This window comes from Mesocricetus auratus, unplaced genomic scaffold, assembly GCF_017639785.1.
Source record: "Mesocricetus auratus isolate SY011 unplaced genomic scaffold, BCM_Maur_2.0 Super-Scaffold_15014, whole genome shotgun sequence".
NCBI lineage: Eukaryota > Metazoa > Chordata > Mammalia > Rodentia > Cricetidae > Mesocricetus > Mesocricetus auratus.
In genome coordinates, this window is record NW_024429186.1 from 68,911,342 (window position 1) to 68,935,413 (window position 24,072).

The 24,072-nt window shown below is 38.0% G+C and overlaps 1 protein-coding gene across 6 annotated transcripts in view; it reads left to right on the forward strand.

Moving 5' to 3' along the window:
- The first annotated feature begins 749 nt into the window (after positions 1-749).
- Nova1 (NOVA alternative splicing regulator 1) overlaps positions 750-24,072 on the forward strand; it is a 117,024-nt gene continuing 93,701 nt past the window's right edge. For 2 of the 6 annotated variants that reach the window (XM_040743139.1, XM_040743140.1), the window contains exons 1-2: positions 750-1,245; positions 2,854-2,997. In XM_040743139.1, coding sequence (XP_040599073.1) covers positions 1,110-1,245; positions 2,854-2,997 — 280 coding nt within the window. In that variant the 5' untranslated portion in view covers positions 750-1,109. Of the gene's footprint in view, positions 1,246-1,669; positions 1,869-2,379; positions 2,502-2,853; positions 2,998-24,072 lie in introns of those variants that run through there. The other 4 variants (XM_040743143.1, XM_040743141.1, XM_040743142.1 and 1 more) reach the window with 4 other exon arrangements.

The following is a 24,072-nucleotide window of genomic DNA, read 5'->3' on the forward strand; positions in this document are numbered from 1 at the left end:
TCCATCCCTCCCCGCGGGTCACTCAGACGCCCTTCCCGGACTCAGCCAAACTGTCATCACCGGCCGGGTCCCAGCTGGACCGGGATCCCGCCCGCCTCCCGCTCACGCCGCCGCTCACTGGCTGCTGCGGCCGTCACTCCGCGCCCGGCCCCGCCCCCTCTCCCCCGCCTAGCGCGGTTTGTGGACCCCCCCTCGGTCTCCGCGGCCGAGCCGCTGACGTTTGCCTGAGCCGCCTGGCCGGGGCTCCCCCCACCCCTGCGACCTTTCACCCCCACCCCACCTCCCCGCGGGAGCGCCCCGGCCGGCTCCGCGCCCCCGCCAGCCCCCCCCCCCCTTCACCGCGCGCGCGCCCCCGCCCGCCCGCCCCGCGCGCGCTCCCGCCCGCCCGCCCGCCCGCGGCCCCGCAGGCGGAGACTCCGGGCGCGGAGGCCGGCCCCGCGCGGCGCGTGTGGGAGTCGCGGCCCCTCGCGGCCCCCGCCCGCCGCCCCCCACGCGCGCGGGAGCCACGATGAGCGCGGGCGGGCGGCAGCGGCGCGGAGCAGCGCAGGCGGCACACGCGCCCAAGCAGCGGCGGCGGCGGCGGCGGCAGCAGCAGCAGCGGCAGAGGCGGCGGCAGCGGCAGCAGCAGCGGGAGCGAGCGCCGCGTTAAGCCGGGTCCGCCGCTCCGGCCGCCCGCCCGCCCGCCGCTCCTCCTCCCGCTCATTCACTCGCCCTCCTCCCGGCCGCCCGCCCGCCCGCCCGCCCGCCCGCGCCTCCTCCGCTCATTCACTCCCGCTCTGCCCGCCGCCGCCGCTTTCTTCTCCTTCTTCTTCTTCTTCTTCACCCTCCGGCTCCCACACCCCCTCCATTCCCGCTCCCAGCCGACACTGCACTGCAGCTGCTCCGCGCCCTGCCCCCTCCCCAGTGAGCACATCAGCCACACCGCTCGCCGCCTCAGACTGCTATTGATCCGATTAAAGAGAGAGAGAGAGGGGGAAAAAAAACTTAGCAACCCCAAAGGCAAAAGAAAAAAAAAAAGAAAAGAAAGGGAAAAAGGAAAGGAAAGGGGAAAAAAAAAGCCAAAACAAAAGGGAGCCGCTTCTCCCCGTGCCGCGGCAGGAACTGCAAGCATGATGGCGGCAGCTCCCATCCAGCAGAACGGGACCCACACGGGGGTTCCCATAGATCTGGACCCGCCGGACTCGCGGAAAAGGCCGCTAGAAGCGCCCCCCGAAGCCGGCAGCACCAAGAGGACCAACACGGGCGGTGGGTATCGCTTCCGCCTCCCGCCCCGTCCCCGCCGCCCTCCCGCGCCCGTGGCCGCCGCCGCCGCCGGCCGTCCCGCGCCCCCCTCCCCTGCACCTGCCCCGGCCCCCCGTCTCATCAAGATGGCGACCCGGGGTACCGAGCTGACCCGCTCGCCCCAGCCGGTGCTGGCCCCGGCCACAGGGTCCCCGCTCCCGAGGCCGACCCCCCGCGAGAGGTTGATGGCCGCCTGAAGATGCGCGCTGCATTTAACAGTCTGATCAAATAAAATAAATAAATAAATAAAAAATAAATAAATGGCACTTGGGTAGCGGCTTGCAGATGCTGGGGGCACCGGAGGAGACTTTTGCCTCGGTCCATCCCCTTGCTCTGGGCCACAAGTAGTATGCAAAAAAAAAAAAAAAAATCTTGATGAGTGCATGCCCTGAGCGCACTTACATGGTCGGTACAAATATCGCATTGATTTGTCTTCAAGGGTATGCATACGAGGGGGGTGTCTGGTACGGTGACTTGTTAGTTAACATCCTGCGCTTCCTCGGAAGATGAGTTATAACGGGACCGCTATCGCTTCTTCATTTGCACTGGAGTCATCTTAACAATGCATCCAATGCATCGAAGCAGAGGTGAATTTATCTCCAGCATATACATTAGAGATGGATGGGGGTCTTGCGAGTGGCACATCGCGGAATTCGGAATACTCGTTCACAGTAAAGAGCTGGATTTACCGGGAAGTTTCCTATTTAAGACGTGATGAGGTTGACGGAAACTAAAGTTTATGGAGTTGGCTTTATTTTCTGAAACATTTCATTTTTCTTTTTTCATGGCTCATCGACTCCTCTCTCCGTTTTATGGTTCTTTTGGAGAGGGAGCACGATCTGTGTGGTCACTTTGGAGTGTATTTAGGATAAATAACTCCTAAGCTTTTTAGTATTGGCAAGATTCTTCTTAAGGTCTTTTAATTAATGAGCTTAGACGAGATAATAGTAGACTCAGAAGTGCTACAGAAATACATCAGGATTACTTAGATTCTCAGTCCACCACATTGAGGCTCCCCCCCCCCCGCAGTTTCTCAAGGCTTAGAATAAACCCTACAGTTTGGGTGGACTGTTCTGCAGGAAGATGGTTGTTTTGTATACTCTGAGTCGGATGTAGTCAATGATTAATTGTAGTCTTTTATGCTTGCTATGCCAGAAAAATTTAGCGGATCACTATTTTACGCTGTTGGATTTTTTTCATCGTCAGTATGTTAAGTGAAGGTTTGTCATCTTCTAAATCTCTAAAGTTTTGTTAAAGGGTCAGTTTCTTTCATTTTGCCATAGTAACTACAGAATTGGAAGACTTTCAGGTTTGGAGTAACAACTGGAATTTACTCATCAGTTTCTACAGTGCTGCAAATTGTTAGAGCATGTGAATCCTAAAAACTGGGAAGGGTTTTGGAAATACTCGTTTTTCAGTGTAATTGGTGGTTTTCGTTCCTCGCGCATTTTTAACTGCTGTTTTCTGCAGCTCTGCTCCTAGTGCTCTAGCTGCTGTTTTCTCTCGGGTGGACTGGGGATTCCAAGTTTAAAATTATCATGTTAATCAAGTGTATTTCTTTACATTTTTCAGAAGACGGCCAGTACTTTCTAAAGGTTCTCATACCTAGTTATGCTGCTGGATCTATAATTGGGAAGGGAGGACAGACAATTGTTCAATTGCAAAAGGAAACTGGAGCCACTATCAAGCTGTCTAAGTCCAAAGATTTCTATCCAGGTAGGTGAAATGGTGGAGAAATTGTTTGATGAATCCCTAAGGAAAAACATCGAATATCTACATGTGTTGCGTGTTGTCTTAAAGAAAAATTTAAATGGTTGAGATTTGAATGTTACTACATTAGCATACATTGTGGAAAAAAATTTCAGCTTATTTCCATTGTTGTTCATGTTTTTTTCCCATTAATTGATACACTGTATATGTGATTTAGACTAATGGTGATACAGTTCTCTGGGTGTTTTGGAATGCTAATTGTTAGCACAAAAACTTGAAAATTAGAGATAGAAACCTGGACAGTTGGCATGAGGGATTGTGGTTCTTCTGAAGTTTACAGGCATCATTGTAATGGCAATTAGTTTAGAGTGAATTCAGAGGAGGGGGTAGGGAGGGTTCTTAAAGAATGGACCATTTACTTCTGAATTCATTATGTCCCCCTTTCTGCTTCATTGCTTTGTTTGTTGGCCTTGGATGTAGTAAAGAGGACAAGTGCTGTCTCTTCAGATATTTAAAATACCCCAGTAATATAACCGGGATAAGAAATTTCCTGTACTGCCAAGCAAGAAGTGAAATAGTGCTTGAGCATTGGTGTGAAGAGCCCACATTTGATTCAGACACTTCACAGTGTGGTGCAGTACCATGCCAGATTACAGCAGGTTTCCTAGGTGGCTGTGTGGTTGATTTTTGCTTTTTGTCCTTTTGCTTTGTTTTGCTTTACTTTTGGGCTCTCTTCCTTTGTGTCACCCAGTTCTTCATGTTTATCTTTTTCTTTCCTTTCTCCTTAGTTCTGTTACTCAATGCACATATTTTAAGAAGTGGAATCGCAGTGGAGTAGTACAACCCCAGATGAAATATCTGTCGTTAGGTGATTTGCTTCACTTAGATCTAGCTTCCTGTAATTTCGGGAGGTTGTTTTAGTTTGATGACTATAGAAATATTAATTCAGTGCCGAGGTGAGCTGTATTGCTTAGTTTTATTCCTGATGGAAAAGAAAGCAGTTTTGTTTCAGAGATCTGATTCACCAAGAACTCTTTAGTACAGCAGACACTGGTATGGATGGAGGCTCGACCCTTGGAGGACTTCTTTTTCACAGATAATCATTTGTGGTAGAAACCGGCCATTGACTGGAGGAGATTTTGGAATGGTTGATGCTATACTAGTTGAACGCAGTACTTTTTGGGAAAATATTGTTTATTAAACTAACCTGTAACCTGTTAGATACTGTGGCCCTCTAAAGTTTCCCAATACCTCTCCTTGTCTCTGAAACTTTCCTGATGCACTTGGAGGTTTAACATATTCCTGTTGGTGCATTGAACAGGCATATTATAATAAAAAATCAGTGTGGAATTGTGAAAATACTTAGTTTAAATAAAAGCACTCAAAAGAGCTTGATTGCAGAATTAATAACACGATAGTTCTAGGAAGATCTGCAGTGGCAAATTAAATACCCTGTCAATAGATGAAAATGAAAATGCTTTTCTGCATTATACATGAGGTACTGTTGGATATGTAGGGGTGTTACAGAAAATTGATGTTTAGCCAGGATATTCCAAATAGCAAATTAAATGCCTTTTCATCTGAATGTAGTTTATTTTCAGTGTGTTGGAAAGGGTACACTAAGAAATAGATCCTTTGTTTCTAGTTCTCTTATTTTTATATTTTTTCTTGTTACCTGAAAATTACTTATCTTATTTATGGTTTGAAGAATACATAATATATATATATATATATATATATATGTACACACACACACACACACACACACACACACACAAGAATATTTTTGGAGGGGGGAAATGTGAAGCTGCAATGCTTTGAATAAAATCTTGTAAGCGTAGTGACGTAACCTGATCAAGTATGAGTTAAAGCATCAGGTAAAAGATGCCTTATTTTTGGCCTCTAACAGGTGGGAGTCAATATATACCATGATACACTTTTAAGAATAAAACCAATTCCTGCAGTTTCTAAGAAGCTTTACGAATTCTGAATAGTTTGTATTAAAATGTGATTCTTATTCAATAATTAACTCTTTGGTCAAACATACCTACAGCCTTCAGATTGCCTTATATTCCAGTGTTTTCTGTTCACACTTGATTAGAACCTGTACAATTATCAGGGTCTTAGTATTTACATCAGTCTAAGAGCCTCTGAGCTTTTTTTCTACCCTTCTTATAAATGACAGATACTTACTGTGCACATGTTCAGATGAACTAAATTATAACAGTGATACATACCACTGAGTTACAAAGAATGTCCTATAGGCTTTTGCAGTGATTTAGCAGCCCATATTTGTGTCTCTAACACAGATACAACTGTATGTACGCACACAAACATGTATTTATGATTGCTGTGTTCTGCCAGAATGAACGTTCTTGGGGTTTATTTCAATGAAGCATTTTTCTGGTTCCTGTTTGGTTAGAGTACATTTGGGATAAAATTGCATCTCGGTTGTAGAAACTACTGGATTTACTCAAATTGATTTCAAATGTTAGGGTATTGCTAAACATTTAGTAAAAATACAACACATTTTTCAAAACTTTTTCTAAGAGGTTTAACACAGATTGAAGTTACCCTTTAGAACATTTTGATATACCTTAACTCAAATGATGGACACATGTAAAAATTTGTAGCTAATGCAATTTCTACAAATGTATTTGTCTTTTTGGTCAGATTGTGTCTCTGCCATAAAGCAACCCTCTATTTCTGATAAATGATTTTTAAACTTTAGTCAAGATGAAGACGACAAAATAAATTCTATGAATTTAAAGTTTATGCAACTAAATATTGTATGTATTTCAGTGTGTTATGCATGAAGTGACCAGGGAAATTGTATAATGCGTAGTTGAAAACTGCATTTCCATCATTGGAGTCAGGAGAAAAATGATCTACAAGTAGATTTTACTGTCTGTTCTATATATTTCTTCTATACATTGATTTCCTAAGACTTAATCTTACAGGATACAGACTTTTCATTGGTAGCTTAGGAATGTACCTTTTTTTCTAGCTTGATTAAAGAAATCTAATTTGACTCATTTATGTATTCCTTTATAAGTAGGTTACATAGAGCTGCCTGTGGTACAAAGCAGCTGTAGTACTTTAGAAGCTGAATTACCGTCTACGTTCTCAGAAGGGTGGTTAGTGTTATTTTTTAATTCTTTTGCCTGCCATCTGAAGATGCTTTATTTTCATTACTAGATTGTTTTTATCTGTTAACATTTAATACAAGGTTCAAGTTTGTTAATAATGAAACTTTATGAGTACATCCATTATTGGTTGGGAATAATAAAGAATATATAAATATTTTCATGTGTGTCTTGAATATTAGAACACCTCATACTTGATCTGTTTCTGTTCTGTGACACTGGGGACATCCCATATGCCAATCAGATAGTACTCTTTTACTGTAATGTTGGGATCTACTCCTATATATTCTATATTGTTTTAGTATATATGCTTATAAAACTGAATCATTTTTAATATAAACTATTTCCCTTTATGTTGCCTAAGTTAAAATTTGAATATGTTGCTTCTAGATTCATCAAATTATGATTGTAGTGATATCTAATTTAGGTGATTTAAAAAAACATTCGAAGTCTTTTATCCATTTATTTTCTTAACAGTGAAAAAGACTAAGTTAAAATTCTTTCAGTGAAGGAACTGCATTGCACCATTTTTGTTTTGACATGGGTAAAATTCAGTGGTTCATTTAACTTTTAGGGTTGACAATGTGTAAGAAATGCATACGTATATATATGTATACATACACAGATGAAATAAAATTTAATGTAGATGTTTTGTTTATACTGTTGATTTATTATGGCCATATTGACAATAAATACCTTGTGGACATCATTTTCCTCATAGCTTCTCAGAGTTACAAGCTATATGCTTTTCTTTGATATCAGTTGCAAAATCTCTTAGAAATTTATTGATGAACATTATAAGGCAAGATCAATACACTGATAGAGTGGTAACATGTAGAGGAAAATGCATTATTTTGATCTCAGAACTTGTTGGTTAGTGTAACGAGGTGATTACCACTCTCTGCAGCACTGATTTCACTGGTGCCAGAGAGTTGCTGGGCATGAAGCCTTTCTCTCTATAATCTTGAAGTTGTGACGTTTATGTTTGATATAATACCTACTGTTGTGGGTGACACTGTTTCACCTTTCCAAATCGTTAGGGACAAGAAACATAATGTTCACATAGATAGTAGAATTGCTTGAAAATTTGCTTTATTCAAATTTCTAATATGTTATTTTCATAGTAGGAATACTTTACACATAAGAGAATGTGTTTGGTATGCCGTAATATTTATGAACATATAAAAATACTTCTAACACTAATCTCACAAATGCAAATACTTTGTGACACAGGGTTCCTAGAAATATGAATTAGCATAACATCCCTTAGGTGTCTTCTTTAATTGTTCACTTTTATTCCATTTTGACATTGGATCTTCTATTACCGAATTAACAAATTGTTTAAAAATCATTTGCTTATAACATTGATGCTTTCCTGAATTTTATGGCACAACATCACTTTAAAATGTGTTATTTGAATCCTGTGTTTTAGAAAAATAGCTCATTAGAAATGCATGACATTGTAAGGCATGATCTAACATTACCTTGCAGACACCATGCCACATGATTTGAGGAATAGCGAACAGAGTTGGTGAAATAGTTGAATGTGTGTTTTGAGGATGCTTCACATTAATATACCAAGAAGAAGAAATGATCCATGGTATAGAAATGCTACGAAATTTGTGGTAATGCTAGAAACCCCTGACAATAAACCACCAGTCAACAACTTGCATATCATTATTTTGCTTTATCCAGTAAGATGACTTTATTTTAATGTAGTTTACACTAGTACATTATACCACCTGTTATCGCAACTTCATAAGCATCATTTATAAAACTGCGGGGTTCAGTCATAGTTGCTTTTAGTTGCATGAAGCTTTGAGGCACGGGCCCCAGGAGCAAGTGCAGTTTTCAGTCTAGAGCGGAGGGAAGGTGGCAGGAGATTTGCGCCTGATTGCCATCTCATTTCCATCTTTGGATACAGCCCTAGCACAGAGTTAAACAGCATCTGCAGAGATCTGACTGACAAACATCTCTCTGGGACTCATCACTGCAGCTTGCAGCAGGTGCATTCAGCTTTGCAGTCTTTTTCAGAAAGGTTGGTTTGTCCTAACATTTATCAGCAGGCCAGAGGGAACACGTGGCTAGAGAGAAGTGCTTGGCTGTCACTCGTCCGGTGCTGGAACACTACAGGTAATTGGAATGGACTGGTGGCAACCGCAGCCATGCATGTCACACACTGCATTGCAGCAGCTGTGCAGCTTAATTAACCTGACCCGCAGAGACTGAAGTGTCATGGCAGACACCACAACCTTCAAGAAATGGAGCAATACTTTTCAGTATTTGTCTTGAATGATTGGGTCGTTGGAGTTCCTATTTTCTTCATCTTTAAAGATGCAGCATTTTCACACTTTTAATATGAAAATATTTGTAGGTGAAATGATTTTCCAGGGATCTAATGGAATTCAAATACGAAAAAAAAAGCCCAGCTTTCTTTAGGTGTCCAGACAAAAATTAGATGTATTTAGCTTCCTCGTTGTGTAAATGCATCTTTAAACCATGAGTGAGTGGAAATACCTGGTATTTTTAAAAAAATTAATTCTTTGTTAATTATTATCTTAGATTAATCGTTGATTATTTGTTTGTAAGTTAACACATATAAACTTCAGTCTTATCTTTTATGAATTTGAGAGCACTAGGAGAGGTATATTACAAAGTATTTTGAAATGCTCCTGCAATCAAGACAGGTATAAGATATTTTAATCATCTATACAATGTTAGAGCTAAATATAAGAATACTGGCGAAATAATTCCGTACCACATTATATTATAAGAAATTAAAATCTGTGCTACAAAAATTGAAGAGAATTGCCTGCCATTTATTTTTTTCATTTTTAATCTTTCTGAAGTATTGACTTACATATGCTATTGAATATCTACATAAATTTCTTTTGAACTTTCACACATATTAATAACTGCAAGTGTCTTAGTATAGTCCTATGTATTAATAGGCCCCTGAATGGAAAACCGTTTCTAACATTCACACAGAATCAGGGAAGATGCTACCATATTTAAAAGTAGTGGAATATAAGTACAGAAAAAATATCTCAAAGAGCATAAGGAGCAGTTGGACCCTAAACTTTCTGTTGATTTTGCTAACGTGAATTTTGGGGGGACACGTTGACTATAACTTGTTGAAACCCGGGAATGGAAAGGTTTATAATTTACACTGTTCATGTATACCATTTATTTTTCCATGAAGATTATGTTTTTCAATTTTGATACCATGAACTTGGTTTTTGACCATATGAAAGTGACACTTGCTATTTCACATACATACTTCACTATGATTTTCAAAAAATTGAGAAGCACAGAGAAAGAGTAAACATCTTAAGACTGCATCTGAAACTTTCTAGATAATTTTAGTATTGGGGAAAACCATGCTATGGACGTCATTCCATGACAGATCTTGACCATGCACAAACATCAGTGATCTGTTGCTGCATCCTGCAGGACCTGTCAGCATAATTGACAGGACAAGGTGAGAAATAAAAGCATCTTGAGTTTTCTTAAGAGTAAGATGATTCAGGTAATATTATTTGGTGTGCAAAATATATTTTTTGACATTCTTGAACTAGTTTGCCCAGTAAATATGTGAAGTTATTGTTATTCTTTTATTGGTGAACCTACTTTGTGTTTTACTGTTCAGTATTATTTGTATTTTTAGTGAATTTTACGGAAAACTTGACAATTTTTATATTTTAGAGGATATTATTTTTCTTGTGAAATTGCGCACATCCTTTTTTCTGAAGTTTGGAGAAATGAGTGCTCTTTCTATTTTGCAGATGTTTGGATCTCATTTTACTTTGAAGGCCCCATAATGTAATCCATAGGGAGGATTTTCACTCAGTCTCAACACTGAGATGTCAATCCCTGAGTTCCCTTTAGTTGTGATAAATGCTGATTCAGTGTGACCTTGAGGAAGGTGGTCTTCATCTAAATAAATACTTCCATGCTCTAGGATTAGATTGGAATTCATTGCATTTTAAGATCTGGTCTTTGTGGGGAGGAATGGAAATGAGGAATGATACAGCTATTTCTGAAGCATGGAACAATACAGAGGACCTGTTTTTATTTTCTCTTCATTTGTTAACACATTTCATAACTATAGTTTTTCAGTTTTGGTCAATTTTATATTTTAAATGCCTGTTTATTTCAAAAGTTGTTGCTGATGAATGAGTGTTTATTTGGAGAGTTTGTCACGTGACTTGTCCTGAATTGCATATTTTAAGTAAGATTTATTTTCCCTAATATTAATGACAAGAAAATTGTGAAGATACCTCTAAGAATAATTACAAAACAAAAACCAGCCATCATGGTTTCATTGAACGTAGTCTTTCTGGAATCTTCCCTTATTAATTGTTGTGTGTATTAAATGCTTGCCACAGGTGTAGGTGTAGACAGCTGTTTGGTCCTGTCATTGGGATTGCTGCAGAACGTACTTCCTGAAAGGGGTCTGGCCCAGTGTTGCTGCACTCTGGAAAACTGGGCTTGCTGATTGACTCCAATGTTTGGGTTGACTTGTTTAGATTTTGTGATATCTTACCCAGAAATGCAGTAAGCCTAAAGCTCTCTATTTGAAGGGCTTGAGGCTACAGTGAAGTTATAGGACCAAGTGAAAGTGGGGTCTCTAGGCCTGCTGCCCTGCAGAGTTCAGGGTTAGAGAAGAGAAAAGCAGCCAGCCATGCAGTGCTTTGTGCAGGCCTGCAGTAATCCTGCTGGCCCCGGGACTTGGAATAAGCTTGCTGATTTACTATTGAATTGCAGTCAGAACTTCACTCCTACTTATACTCTTCCTTCCTTCCTTTTTGGATATGACGGAGAAAGCATGTTCCTTTTCCTTGCCCTTGTTTTAAATGGCTACATCTAATTAAAAAAAAAAAAAGCAACCACGATTAAAGACTCAGTGTGGTTACCTTATGAGTAGTATTTTTGTAATTGATGTATTCCTGAGATAGTCTAGTGGCAGTGTTTCCTGTCCTTGTGCACAGTAAGTAGAAGATACATTATACATTATAAACGACCATCGAGACCAGTTGTTTTCTGTTTGCCTGCAGTAGCACTATCTGGAAACTGCAGTGTGTTAAGTAAGGGTAGTTAGACTTCTATAGCGTGAAGTTACTTCTTTCATTTATGAGGTTGTTTTTCCTTGCTTCCAGTTTTCCTTAGCTCAATGAAAACTTTTTCCCATTAGAACTAGTGTTGACCTTGTGTAGAAACAAAACAAAACATAATGTGGACTTTCTGTGTAAAGCTTTGCTTCCATGGATTATGTGAGTTCTTCATGCTTTGCAACTTTTATAACAACTAAAACAAAAAACCAAACTTCCCTGAGTGTCTCAAGTTTTATTAGTTAATCAGTAATGGTATACAAAGGATATATTAATTAGGATTAAGAAAATGAATATGATTAAGTATAAAGCAACACTAGTTAAAAATACCTCGCCTAATTAATACGTTTTCATTTGGAGTAATATTCTTGTCTATTTTGAAGATCCATTGCATTAAATTTTCTACTTTTCTGTCAATTAGCCTTCTGTGCCACTTTGCTTGTGATGTATTTTTAACATTGTTATTTAAATACTTACTGTGATTTTGAAGAATTTTCTCATAATAGCCCTTTAACTTTAAACAAAAGGCCTTAGTGATTGTCTTCACTTACCAGATATTTATTTATTGAGATTGTGGTCCTTTGGGGTGGGGGACTTTTGTCATCCCTCTTGCAGACCTTGTGGTCATATGCAGACCAGTGTTTTAACAACATGTGATACTAGAAATATAGGTGAATATGGATAGATGGATGGATGCATGCATACATGCATGGCTCCTGTATGAAATATTTTTATAATATCAGAACAGTAGACATAGAAGATAATCAATCCTTAGTGTTTTCTTGCCATTTCTAGCTTACTTTGGTGGAGTGCATGTGAGATGTGTGTGTGTGTGTGTGTGTGAGATGTGTGTGTGTGTGTGTGTGTGTGTGTGTGTGTGTGTGGTGTGAGCAAAATCTGCATTTCTGGAAAAGTTAAATACCAGTTTCAGGAATTCCAGGAAGAAGGACAGATTTGGATAGGAGGTACTGTTGAGGATTAAGAAAGAAGAGTGGACTGTGGGAGAAGCAACTTGCTTCCTTTTGAGCATGTACTCTTGTGTGAAGTTTTAGCACCCATCATTCTGGAGAGCACTTCAAAGCCACATCTCAAATGGAGACTGCCTTTAAGCAACACAGACTAATTAGATTTATTTAACAAAGGGTTCGAAAGGAATTGTATGTAAGATTGTGCAGCTCTGTCACGTTATAGCTGAGTCTGCATGGCCCCTAGCGATTTTTCGTATTATCCTTTGGAAATCATCATTATTAACTCATTAATGTAACAAAACAATGTGAAAAAAGTGAGCGTTAAATACTGTATTTTTGATGTAGTTTCATATTTCTTATCTGTCTGTAGTGAGGAAGTAAATAGGTAAATTTGTTGGAGGAATTTATAGTATCACTATGATACTCAACAAATTACTTTTTTAAGAAGACTCTATACCAGCTATATCATAGAATTTAACTTACTTGCTTAGGGATTTCACTTAATTGACTATTAAGACATTGTTATCATTAATTTCTTTAAAATTTAACATCTACAAAAGATGAATTTGCAATATTTCAGTCCTTCAATATTTGATCAACAACATTTAAAATTAAAAGAACATGCACTTGTGTGCCCTCTTTGGGTTGGAATTAATTATACAATTATTTTCAACCAATAGAAATATGAAGCAATGTTTTAAAACTCATATCAATAATGCATGACTGTAGGAATATTTGACACCTCTCTAATGAGAGAATTCTGTGGAGAAGTTGAATTCCCTCTCTCATTAGAGGGCCTTGGAAGGAGTTTTAGATTTCAGTGACAAGCTCATAGGAGTTGGAGGGTTAAATTTGAACTTTCTTGATGGAAAACATTAGAACGGTCATCTGATGCAAGGAGACTGAAAATACATAAACATGAATATATGAAAACAAATTGTGGGATATCCAGAAATCTGAGCAGTTTAGCATTTCTTGGGGATTTGCCAGTGGGTAGCATATTTACAGCTCATAAGTACTATGGCATTTCTTGTATTGGCTGTTTCTGTGTAGTGGTGGTGGTCATGGGAAGGTAGCACTGTAGATGTTTTTATGGGTAAGAAACAATGTAGTATATATAATGAGCAAATGTAGGTAAAATTTAAAAGTACACCTGTTGCATCTGTCCAATGACTGACAGTGGTGCTACAAATTCGAATCTGTCTGTGTAAATACAAATACATCCATCTGGAAAACCAGTGCTAAGAATGGTCGGAGTTGTCTGAAAACAGAATTAAGTTTGCAATTGAAGAGCTTGGTTTTCTGTATAAGAGGCACAGGCAGATTCAGAGGTGAATTTATTTATAAAGGAAAGACAATGGGGAGGATGAGGGAACAGGAAACACGAAAGGGCTGTCAAGAAATGCAAGTTCTTAATGAAGTAATTATGTGCCAAAGTTGGATAAAAAAAAAAAAAAAAAGAAGGGCAAATGGCAATGAGAAAAGTTTTGCCAGCATGCAGGCAGGTCTGTATTTGACACTTGTACACTTATGTATCTTGTTTATTCACATGTTTAAAATTACTGGATGATGTTTTTTAAGTGGTTTGTTTGAGCCCAGCAACTGAAATTGTGTAGCATTTCCCTCAGGTCTTAAATTGCTTGAGTATATAGTCCTGTCTCGCTTTTTTGACACGTGAAAAGTTACAAGTAATGTTTGAACTGATGAAATTCACTGATTTACACAACGAGTACTTTTATATGCATTTTCTGTTTTTTAAATGTGTGAATTAAATGCCACTAAGACACCAAAGCTGTAGTATATTACAGAAATACTGCTATGTTATGACAAGGAAAATGAAAATCGAGTTATTCATTTGTTGTGGATTTTCCGTGATGTCTTTGTTCTGTTCAGAATTTTATTTTATTGCTGAAATTTGGCACTATTATTTTATCCTTGGTAAGTAAAGTTTATTAAAGTTTAATTTTAATGGATACATTTATCAATTTCAAATGATTTTTTTAAATGACTGTAAGAAACGACACATTTTTCATTTGGAAATTTAGTTTAAAATCTAACATTTTTATACAAATTTGTGAAATTATTGGCTACTTGTATAGAAAAACATTAAAAATTGAACATCTGAAGTGATATTAAGTGCCAGATGGGGATTTAAAATAAAAATATTCAGTGTGTGATCTTTATTTAAGTGCTATGTTAGAATCAATAATACCAGTTTGTTAGATCAAGATTTAATTCAATATTTTAAAAAGCTTTATTATTTTTTTCTTGTTCCTGTTCTCTATATCATGGCATGCTTTCCTAATGTAGTATGATGTCATGCCTTTCTTTTGAAATGGTGAATAATATGGATCAGGACTCTCAGTATTTTCTTTGCAGCCAATACAATTATTTTGACAAATTAATTTATGATTTTTGTTTGTATTATTTTACAATAATTTTACGCTTTGTATTTTTAACAAAGCCTGTCTTTAGGATAACTGTTTTGTATGTATAAGTTGCATGACTGAGCGTTTTCAACCATGTTTTCTCCATGGCATTTAAAATTAATTCGTCAGAGTTACTTACCTGTTCTGATAAGGAGAAGGTAGCTTGTTATCCATTTTTAGATGTGTTTGCGTATTTGACATCTTGTTTGACAAGCAGAGCAGTACTGCACATGAAAACACAAACTGCTAATGAACCGGATGTGCCATGTGTGACAGCTTTGGCTGGCATCTGTCTCGTATGGTATGCTGAAGGCCCTGGAAGGCTAGGATTTGTGCTGCTAAGGAAGGGGTTGCTGCTTTTGCCATGGAGTCTGCTCTTGGTGGGCTTATAATTGGTTCCGACTTTTTACTTCATAAATCCTTACTTTTAACTTTTGTACAGATGTTTTCCATGTTCGAATTAAGAATGTGGAATTTGTCCTAGTTACTAACTTAGTCTTTGAAGTGTGTGTATGTTTGTGTGTGTGTGTGTGTGTGTGTGTGTGTGTAATTAAGAAGTAATACTGATATATTTTTCCAATGCTAGTATTAGATGTCCAAGTGCTTTCATATTGTAATTTTTAATTTCAGAAAAAAGTATGTCTTAGTAGAAAAAGGTTTGAAGTTCTGTCGAGTTGCTACAGAAATTACTTAGTAAAAAATTGTAGTAAACATTGTCCTTTAATGGTAGTATTCAACTTTGAATTTATATATTGCTTTCTTAGAAATAATATTGATTTTATAATTTTGAAAAGTACTGCTTTTATCAGGTTTTTATAGAAGAGACTCTGAATTATTCAGAATATGGCATTAGAAATGCCACATATGGGGACAAATAATTTAGATGTATAAGCAGACTACTTATATTGTGTAGAATAAACATAATTCTGTTTGAAGAAAACTTGGTTTTGGGAATTTTTCAATTATTACTTAACTGTTATTTATTTAGGGGTTATACCTTTTGAAGAGACATACTCTGAGTTTCCCTGCACATGGTGATGTTGTCTCTGTGAGAACTAGTGAGGAAAGTGCTGATGACCTTGTACTTAGAATTCTGGACCACACAACCCAAAGTTGTTGAATGGCCATCAACCCAAGCTTCATGAGCAGTTGGGCGTCTATCAGTGGTAGCGATTCCTAAAATGTTAGCGATGGTAAGAATTTCCATCTCCATTTTCAAATTAGTTCAGTAAATGTAAGGTCAAATAAGAATGATGTGCGAGAGTCAACTTAGTAATGAAGCTGCCTGCTGGCTTCTGTCCTGTAACTCTGTTGAATTACTTACAAACTTTATTTTGATAATAAATAATTTAGAATTTAGGTGAAGGCTATCAAACTGCCATATTAATCCATTATTTGTAGACAGTCACATATTGTGGACAAGGTGACCAGATTTTTTAATTAGCATTTTGAAAATTCTGCCAATTAAAAACTTGTCATTAAAAGAAAACATGTAATAGACAACAGAAACATGAACAGGTTGTTACTGTGGGACCTGTATTTATATCAGTACTAGAATCTCCAAACTTGTTTTACATTTTGAGATTATTTGCATGAAATGTTTTTACAGTTCTTAGTTTAACCCTGTCAGATTTTTGCTTTTCTTCTTTAAGTTATAGATTGTTAAATTCGTGAGATTATGTAAATTATAGGCAAGGCCAGAAAGGTCTAAATGAATTGATATGATACAGCCAAATCAGTGTAATAACTACTAGAAGCAAAGCTTGCATGAGGGAAATATGCCATGCATATAACGCGGTGTGGTTATGGAGTGAGCACACTATTTCAGTGTGTCTTCACAGCTTCCGTTGTGGGGGTCAGATGTGTTGTTGTACCAGTTTGAACCTAGCTCTGTGATTTACTAGGTATGCCATTTTAGTCAGTGTTAAAATCTTCCTGGAACACCACTTAAAAAGTCTCCATAACAGGTGTTCTCTTATAGTTAAGTGTTTGAGCTAGGTGCCAATAAAAGAAAGATGCACAACCATAAACCATATCACAAAATGTATGTGATACAGTGTTTTGAAATCAGTATTACTTTTTTTGACGTAGTGACAAGAATTTGAAATAGTAAAACATCATATGAAATAGTTTATTTGCATTATTGATTCTTGAAAGTGAAGACTCCTTCCTAGTAGTGAAAAGAAATTATAGTAAATTAAGCAATAAACTGGGTTTGGAATTCTGCAAGTGATCATTTGTAAGTCTTGTTCTGCAGATTTGCTTTAGCTGTGGAGATAAATGTAATGATTTTGGCAAGATTTTAAACTTTTAATTCATGTGCTTACAGTTTCCATAAAAAAGAACATTTTAGTGGTATATTCTGTTAAAAGTGTCTTTTAGGGGCCACGTTTTATTCATTTCATTTCTCAACAAGTGCACATAATCTAGATTGCTGTCATACTAAAATTTTACATATGTCACTCTGTAATAGTGACGTTGGTGACGCATGCCTTTAATCTCAGCACTCAGGAGGCAGAGGCAGGCGGATCTCTGTGTGTTCGAGGCTGGGCTGGACCGACAGCCTCCAAAACAATACAGAGAAACCCTGTCTCGCAAAACCAAAAAAAAAAAAGTATGTTTTCACATGGCTTACATGCTAAATTAGACATTATTTCATTTAATATTTGGTCTTGTACCAAAACATGACAATGACCAAGTCTTCTGTTTTGTTTGACTGTGATATTGTGGACATAAATTTACTGAGACAAACCAATTCCTGAATTATTCTGAAAAAATAAAATCATAGTGAATGTTTCATTGCATATGGTAAATATAGTTAGTTAGGAATACAAGATGATATGGAAAAGTTAAAGGAAATGGGAATATTTTCTAAATGCTGTTTAATGTCAAAACAAGTACATATTGTGGCCTAAGTATTAGAACAATGCAATTATTCCTAGTTAGAGTCCATAGATATATGGGTGAATGTGTAGGAGTGACATTAACTATTGAAGTTCATCTAGACTGAGTGTTTTCATTCCTCTGGACTAGAGGCCACTATGATCTTTTCCTGCCTCTGTTCATATCAGGATATTGTTTTGGAAGCGGAATCATGCTAGGCTGTAGCCCGTATGGTAACACAAACTTTCTTCTTTTTCTTCATTTATGATTCTACACTCATTTGAAATAATTAATTGCAAAACCCCCTCTAGCCATTGTCAGTGGTGATTTTCTTTCCTATTTCATAGAAAGATAAAAGTGCCTGAGAAGCCTCTCAAACTAAGTAGAGAGGCCAGACGACCCGTGTTAAATGCATCAGTGCCTGCATGAGAATCTTGCCTTTTCTTTTTGTTTCAAGACCTGGTAGGCTAGGCTCTCTCCTGCCTCAACTTCCTGAACTGTAGGATTACAGGTGTGTGTCACTCTGCTCAGCTACGCTTGCTATTTTCTTGATTTGGCAAACATCTCCGCCTAGAATAACCCAGTTTCTATTTTTAGATTCCATCTCATCTTACCTCCTCCCACAACTTCAGCTTTCTTTCCTCTTTTCGCACCCTGCTGAAGACTAGTTTTTCAGTAACATGCTGTAATTTCTCCATTGCGTCAGGAACAAAAGGCATATTCCCCTTTCTTTTGTTTTCCGTTCCAATTGCTACAAACAGAATCGTCCTTCTATACCTGCACAGCATCCTGTGGCTCTTCTCCTGTGAGCCTGTTTCATGGCGTGTTAACCTGATCCTTCCAGCACAGCTCCCAGCTTTCTGAGACAGTGATTCCCAACACTGCACCCTCACAGGCAGCTTTTGTTTCGTTTGTTTATTTTTCCTGCAGCAAACCTCTGCACTGCTGGCTGCAGCCTCAAGTTGTATTTGCTGGATCCTTGTCATTTCTGGGCTCAGGTCTTGAACGATTTTCCTTTTCTGTTCAATCTTGCTGTTTGTACCACAGCTTCACATAACCTTTTTTTTTAATGTTTGCATTTTTCAGCTGCTTACATTATTTTTACTACTAAATCTAATTTGTAAATTAAAATGAAATATGACTTTTAACTACACTGCTGATCTTGAGAGTCTCCCAGTTCATCTTCTTCTTCAATCTTCAGCATCTTTTTTTGTAATGTTTTTAATTAAATTAGAAACATGAATGCTTCACATGTCAATCCCAGTTCTATCTCCCACCCCTCCTCCCGCGTCCCCCCACCAGCCCTCCAACCCCCCACCCAATCCCCACATCATTCCCCAGGGAGGGTGAGGCCCTCCTTGGGGGGATCTCTAAAGTCTGTCATTTCATCCAGGGCAGGACCTAGCCCTTTCCCATGTGTCCAGGCTGAGAGAGCATCCCTCTATTTGGAATGGGCTCCCAAAGGTCATTCATACACCATGGTAAACACTGATCTACTACCTAAGGCCCCAGTGATTTCTGTGGCCTCCTCACTGGCATTACATTCATGGAGTCTGGACAGTCCCCTGTTGGCCTCTCAGGCATCAGTAGGACTGTTATTCACTCAGTTTCAAAGGTCTGAAACCTTAGGATTACTGTTACTTCCAACAAACACTACATCCACAAATATGATTCTGATTGCATTCAAGATAGTTAAAGAAAAATCAGCCAGCCAAGACCCAAACACTATTAAGTACGGAAAAACATGCTGCAGACATTCATTCTATATTTGTGACTACATAAAGAATTAAACTCATGTTGTAACTGACTGTGAAGTGTCAAAATGATTTGTTGTGAGTAGGTCATCAAAATAATCCTCCAGGTTAAGTCTCAAAAGATGAAGAATTGGAAAAACTAGGATCATTTTCAGTTTTCTCTCATAGAGAAATCTGTAAAAAATCAACAATTTCAAGAATGCCACTATAAATATGTCTATCATAGCATAAATATGTTGTTATTTAGAATAGTTGTATTTTAAACGGCAGATAAATGTAAGGATAGTAGAATGGCTTTCAACCTTTAGAAAAGAGAAAGCTGGTATTTGTGACAACATGGAGGATGTAGTTTACCTGAAATAAACCAGAGACAGAACACTGTGTGATCTCACTTATTGCTGGACCCTCAAAAGGGTTAGGTATAGAAACAGAGAAAAGAAAACTAGTTCCCAGGGATAAGAGAAAAAAGGACATGGGGGGAAGTAAGTCAGGAAGTGCAAATATGCAGATAAGTGGGAGGAACAGATCTAGACATCTCATATGCACAGCATGAGGCCAGGAGTTAATACTGCATATTGAAAATTTGCCAGAAGTGTAAATTCTAGGTGCTCTTGCCAGAAAAAGTTGTGGTTGCAAACAATGGGACTGTTTGTTAGCACAGCTGAAATCATTTGACTGTGTATGTTCACTGAAAGGATGGCAGTAGTCCTGAGTACAACAACTGTGATTTAAAATAAATGATCTCATTGCCTTTTGCTTTTTGAGATACTTTATGTCTACTAACAGTTAATTTATTGGTTTCATGCCATGAAAAATTATTTAATTGACTGACTTTAGCTTTCTCCAAGGCAGTTAGATTTAATATACTATTTTGACTGTGCGTTTCTCCATACTCCCACAATTAGTCAAGTATTATTAACGTCTTTGTGAAATGCTGAGGTGCTATCCTGGAGTGGTATAGCTGAGTCATGGTGCAGGTTGGCTTTTCTCCCCATGCTGACTTCCATAGAGTCTGGGCTAGTTTACATTCTTACTAATGCTGTAAATGGGTTCCTTTACCCCTTTGAATCCTCGGTAGCATTTTTTTTTGCTATTTCTTTGCTTAATGATTGCCATTCTTACAGGGGTAAATTGAGTTTCAGTGTAGTTTTGATCTGCACATTTCTATTTGCTAGAAATGTTCACCATTTTATGTTTACCAGCCATTCTAATCTTCCAAGGAATGAGAGCTCCTCAGAGTTAATCATGTGAAGCAAGTTACAGAAGTCTCAGGAAGACAGACACATTGTCTTTTATTTGTGGTTCCTGGATTTTACATAGATATGCAATATCTTATATCTATATGTAGGATATGAAGGTAGAATTCAAAGTGTCTAGAAAAACAAATTGGATTAACAGGGGGGTGAGAGAAGGGGTCAGGATGGGAAAGAATATTCCAACATACATGTGTATATGAAATATTTCAAAAAGAAAAACAGGGAAGAGGAAAATTGTGTTATTTCCTGTATTAGCAGAAAAATTGAGTTTTTATAGTTCTGATATAATATCTTAATGAAACAATTATGCCATGATAAATTTGACCTCATTTTTCTAGTCATGGATTTTATTGCTATGCTTTCTAGGGGCCAAAAATGATCTAGCTGTAGAAATAATCTGCCAGAGTTAGACAAATGTATCTATAATACTGTGATATTCTAAGGAGATAAATCCCATCATGCTGGTAAAGGGAGAGCTGGTGATGATAACTTCCTACAGGGGCAAGAACATGGGTTCATGTATTTGACTTCATTTTTATGTGTTGTATAGAATTTATATTTCATGGCTTACAAAAATTTATGACTTGAAAAACTGTAAGAATATTTACTAATCCATATATTCTTTCTTAGATCTTTTCATACTCATATGAACTTTGGGGTCTGTTAATGTGGCTTTGAAAATATCTATATTATCATACTTCCATGTTGCTCAAATGTCTATTCATCTTTGTCTAACTACATAGCTTCATATCACAAAGTCCTAAGACCTTATGGGTCATTTCATAATTGACTTGCCTTCAGCATCTGTCCATGGTTGATGTCTGTATGTGCAGTTTTATTATTTCTCTTCTTGGTGAAGTAATATTAAGAATTGTCTATATACACAGTGAAAGCATAATTAGCTGTTGCAGTCATACTTAGTTATGGGAGTGTAAAATGTGAATATAGAATTTTGATGTACTTGAGATAAGTAATTTCCATAGTATTTCTTTTATTTTCATCTTAAAATTTTTTGAAATAATATAATTACATTTTCCCTTCTCATTCCCCACTCTAGACCCTTCTTTCTGTCTTTCAAATTCATGACCTCCTTTTTTTCATTAATTGTTATTGCAATGATATATGTAATTACATATATATTACTAAATATAATATGCTCATATTATTTCTCTAATTTGGCATTAACTGAGTGTCTCTAATATTTACTAATCACGTATTCAGCCTGTATGCATTCATATTTCATATAGATTGTAAAAGTGGTTACTAAAAACGAACACAGGGATTAGACTACAAAAGGACTTCTTAGTCAGGATCATGTAATTTGGACTGTTACTTAACTTACATTGGATCACACATAGCATGTTAAAAGGATGTGTGCTGGTTTCTTCCATATTAATGCACAATATTTTTTAATGGTAGTGTTTGCAAATGCCAGAAAATTATTTACTTAGAATTCATCTAGACCGTAGTAGACCCTATCAAAAATGTTCTGATTTTTTTAGTGAAAAGACATTAAAATTGAAACAGTTAATTAGCTTAAACAACAACAAAGCCCCCCCCCAAAAAAAGAAGCAAAAAAAAGTTATCAAAGTAACTACTTTGACAGCACTTTTCCGTTTTAGGTGATCAACAACTTATATATTTGTTTAAAACTGAAGCTGAAAGCTGTTTTGTATAATGTTTTTCCATAAGTGTTCATTAAAGACAAAGATGTGGAGCAACTTGAATGAAATGACTTCAAATTAAATGTAGATGACGTTTCAGAGTTGTAAGAAATGCTGGATAGCCTATACTGATCATTTTGTTCTAGTTTTGCCTTTCTGTCTGGGACTGTTGCTCTTTAAAATGTGAATGCAAGAGAGCTTCCTACAGGCTGTAAGACAGCTCCAGCAATTCATCTCTCATAAGTCTCCAGCGACCGCTTTGATGATACAGCTGCCTTTGAATCTCCTGTACTACTGGTCTCACACAGCCTAGGCTGGCCTTGAACAATCTCTGTAGTCAAGGATGACCTTGAACTCCCAGTCTTCCAGATTTTACCACTCAAGTGTTAGGATTATAGACGTGCGCGATCCATGTGGTGCTGGGGTTGAACTCAGGACACGTGTGCTGTCCACCCTGTTTGAGCTGAGCTGCTTCCTTAGCTCTGAGTCCACACCCTCTGAAGGACCAATCAGTGCTGCAAGGTATACTAGACTTGCACGTACAGGTCAAGCAGGATCTCTAGGGAAACAAGGCTATTAGAAGAGACGCTCCTCTTGTCCCTACCTTCCTTGCTTTGCCCTGGTCACCCAGCGTCCAAGACAAAAGACTGAATTTGGCCCAGTTTATTTTGCTTCTCATTATATCAAGTGTTTTCCATTCCTCCGGCTCTGTTGTGCAACCCTTTGCTTATTACTGCTTGTCTTTCCATCTTGTACTTACTTGTCAAGGTGTTCATCTCTGTTACCCTAGAAACCCCCTCCAACACATTGATGTTCTGTAATTGGACTTGCTTCAGTTTTTCAGAACATTCTTAAGGATTTCCATCAGCTTGCTTTTATACTTCAAATTGCTGTGTAATTTCACATTTATTCCCAGAAAGGGAATGTTGGGCCTCTTTTGAGGCTTTCATTTATTGTGCTTCTTTCTAGTTTTCAGACTCATGTTTAACTACCACAGTCTTTGCATTAAAAAAATTCTCATTAGATCCATTTTCTTGGCTTACTAATGTGTTCAGTTCCTCCTTTTATTAAATTACAAAAATCCCTAATTCACTTCTTTGATTCAGATCTTCTCTGCGTTTTCTACTTCCCCAATTCCATAACGATCATGAATTTTGAAGACATTAACCCCTCTGCTGAGATGAACTTCACAAATGCTCTTCCTCAAGGTGATGCAGCTTTACTGGAGATCATCGTGCTCTTGTTCCTAACTCCGTGAACTAACTTTTTCAGCAATGCGGCTGTCTACCACCCCTTTCCAGTTTTCTAGACTGTCTGCAGTAATTGCCACTTTGCTATTTGGATTCTTTGCAGCCTTTGATTTCCTTGACAGTAGGATCCTTTTTTAAAACAAAACAAAACAAAACAAAACAAAACTATGTATGTAAGTAATTTCTTGGAAATTTGACCACTGTCTCTCATTTTAAAATTTGTGTGTGTGTGTGTATGGATGTCACACATACACAGTTGCCTGGGAAAGCTGGAAGATGGCTTCATATCCCCTGTAGCTGGAGTTACAGATAGCAGTGAGCACCCATGTGGATTCTGGCAACTGAACTTGTGTCCTCTGGAAGAGTAGCACACACACTCTTAATGCTGAGCCTCTTTGTAGCACTTCTATACCTCTCTTTTGAATCACCCTGTAATAAAAAGACTTGAACAGAAACATTTTTAGATAACTTGTGTGTATGCATGTGTAGATACGCATATTATATATCTTGTTATTGTACACTTCATATATTTTTAAATAATTTTGATTGATTATGTTTTAATGTTTTCAATAAATATTTTGTCCTTAAATGAGTATATGTACCTTAATATACTCATATGA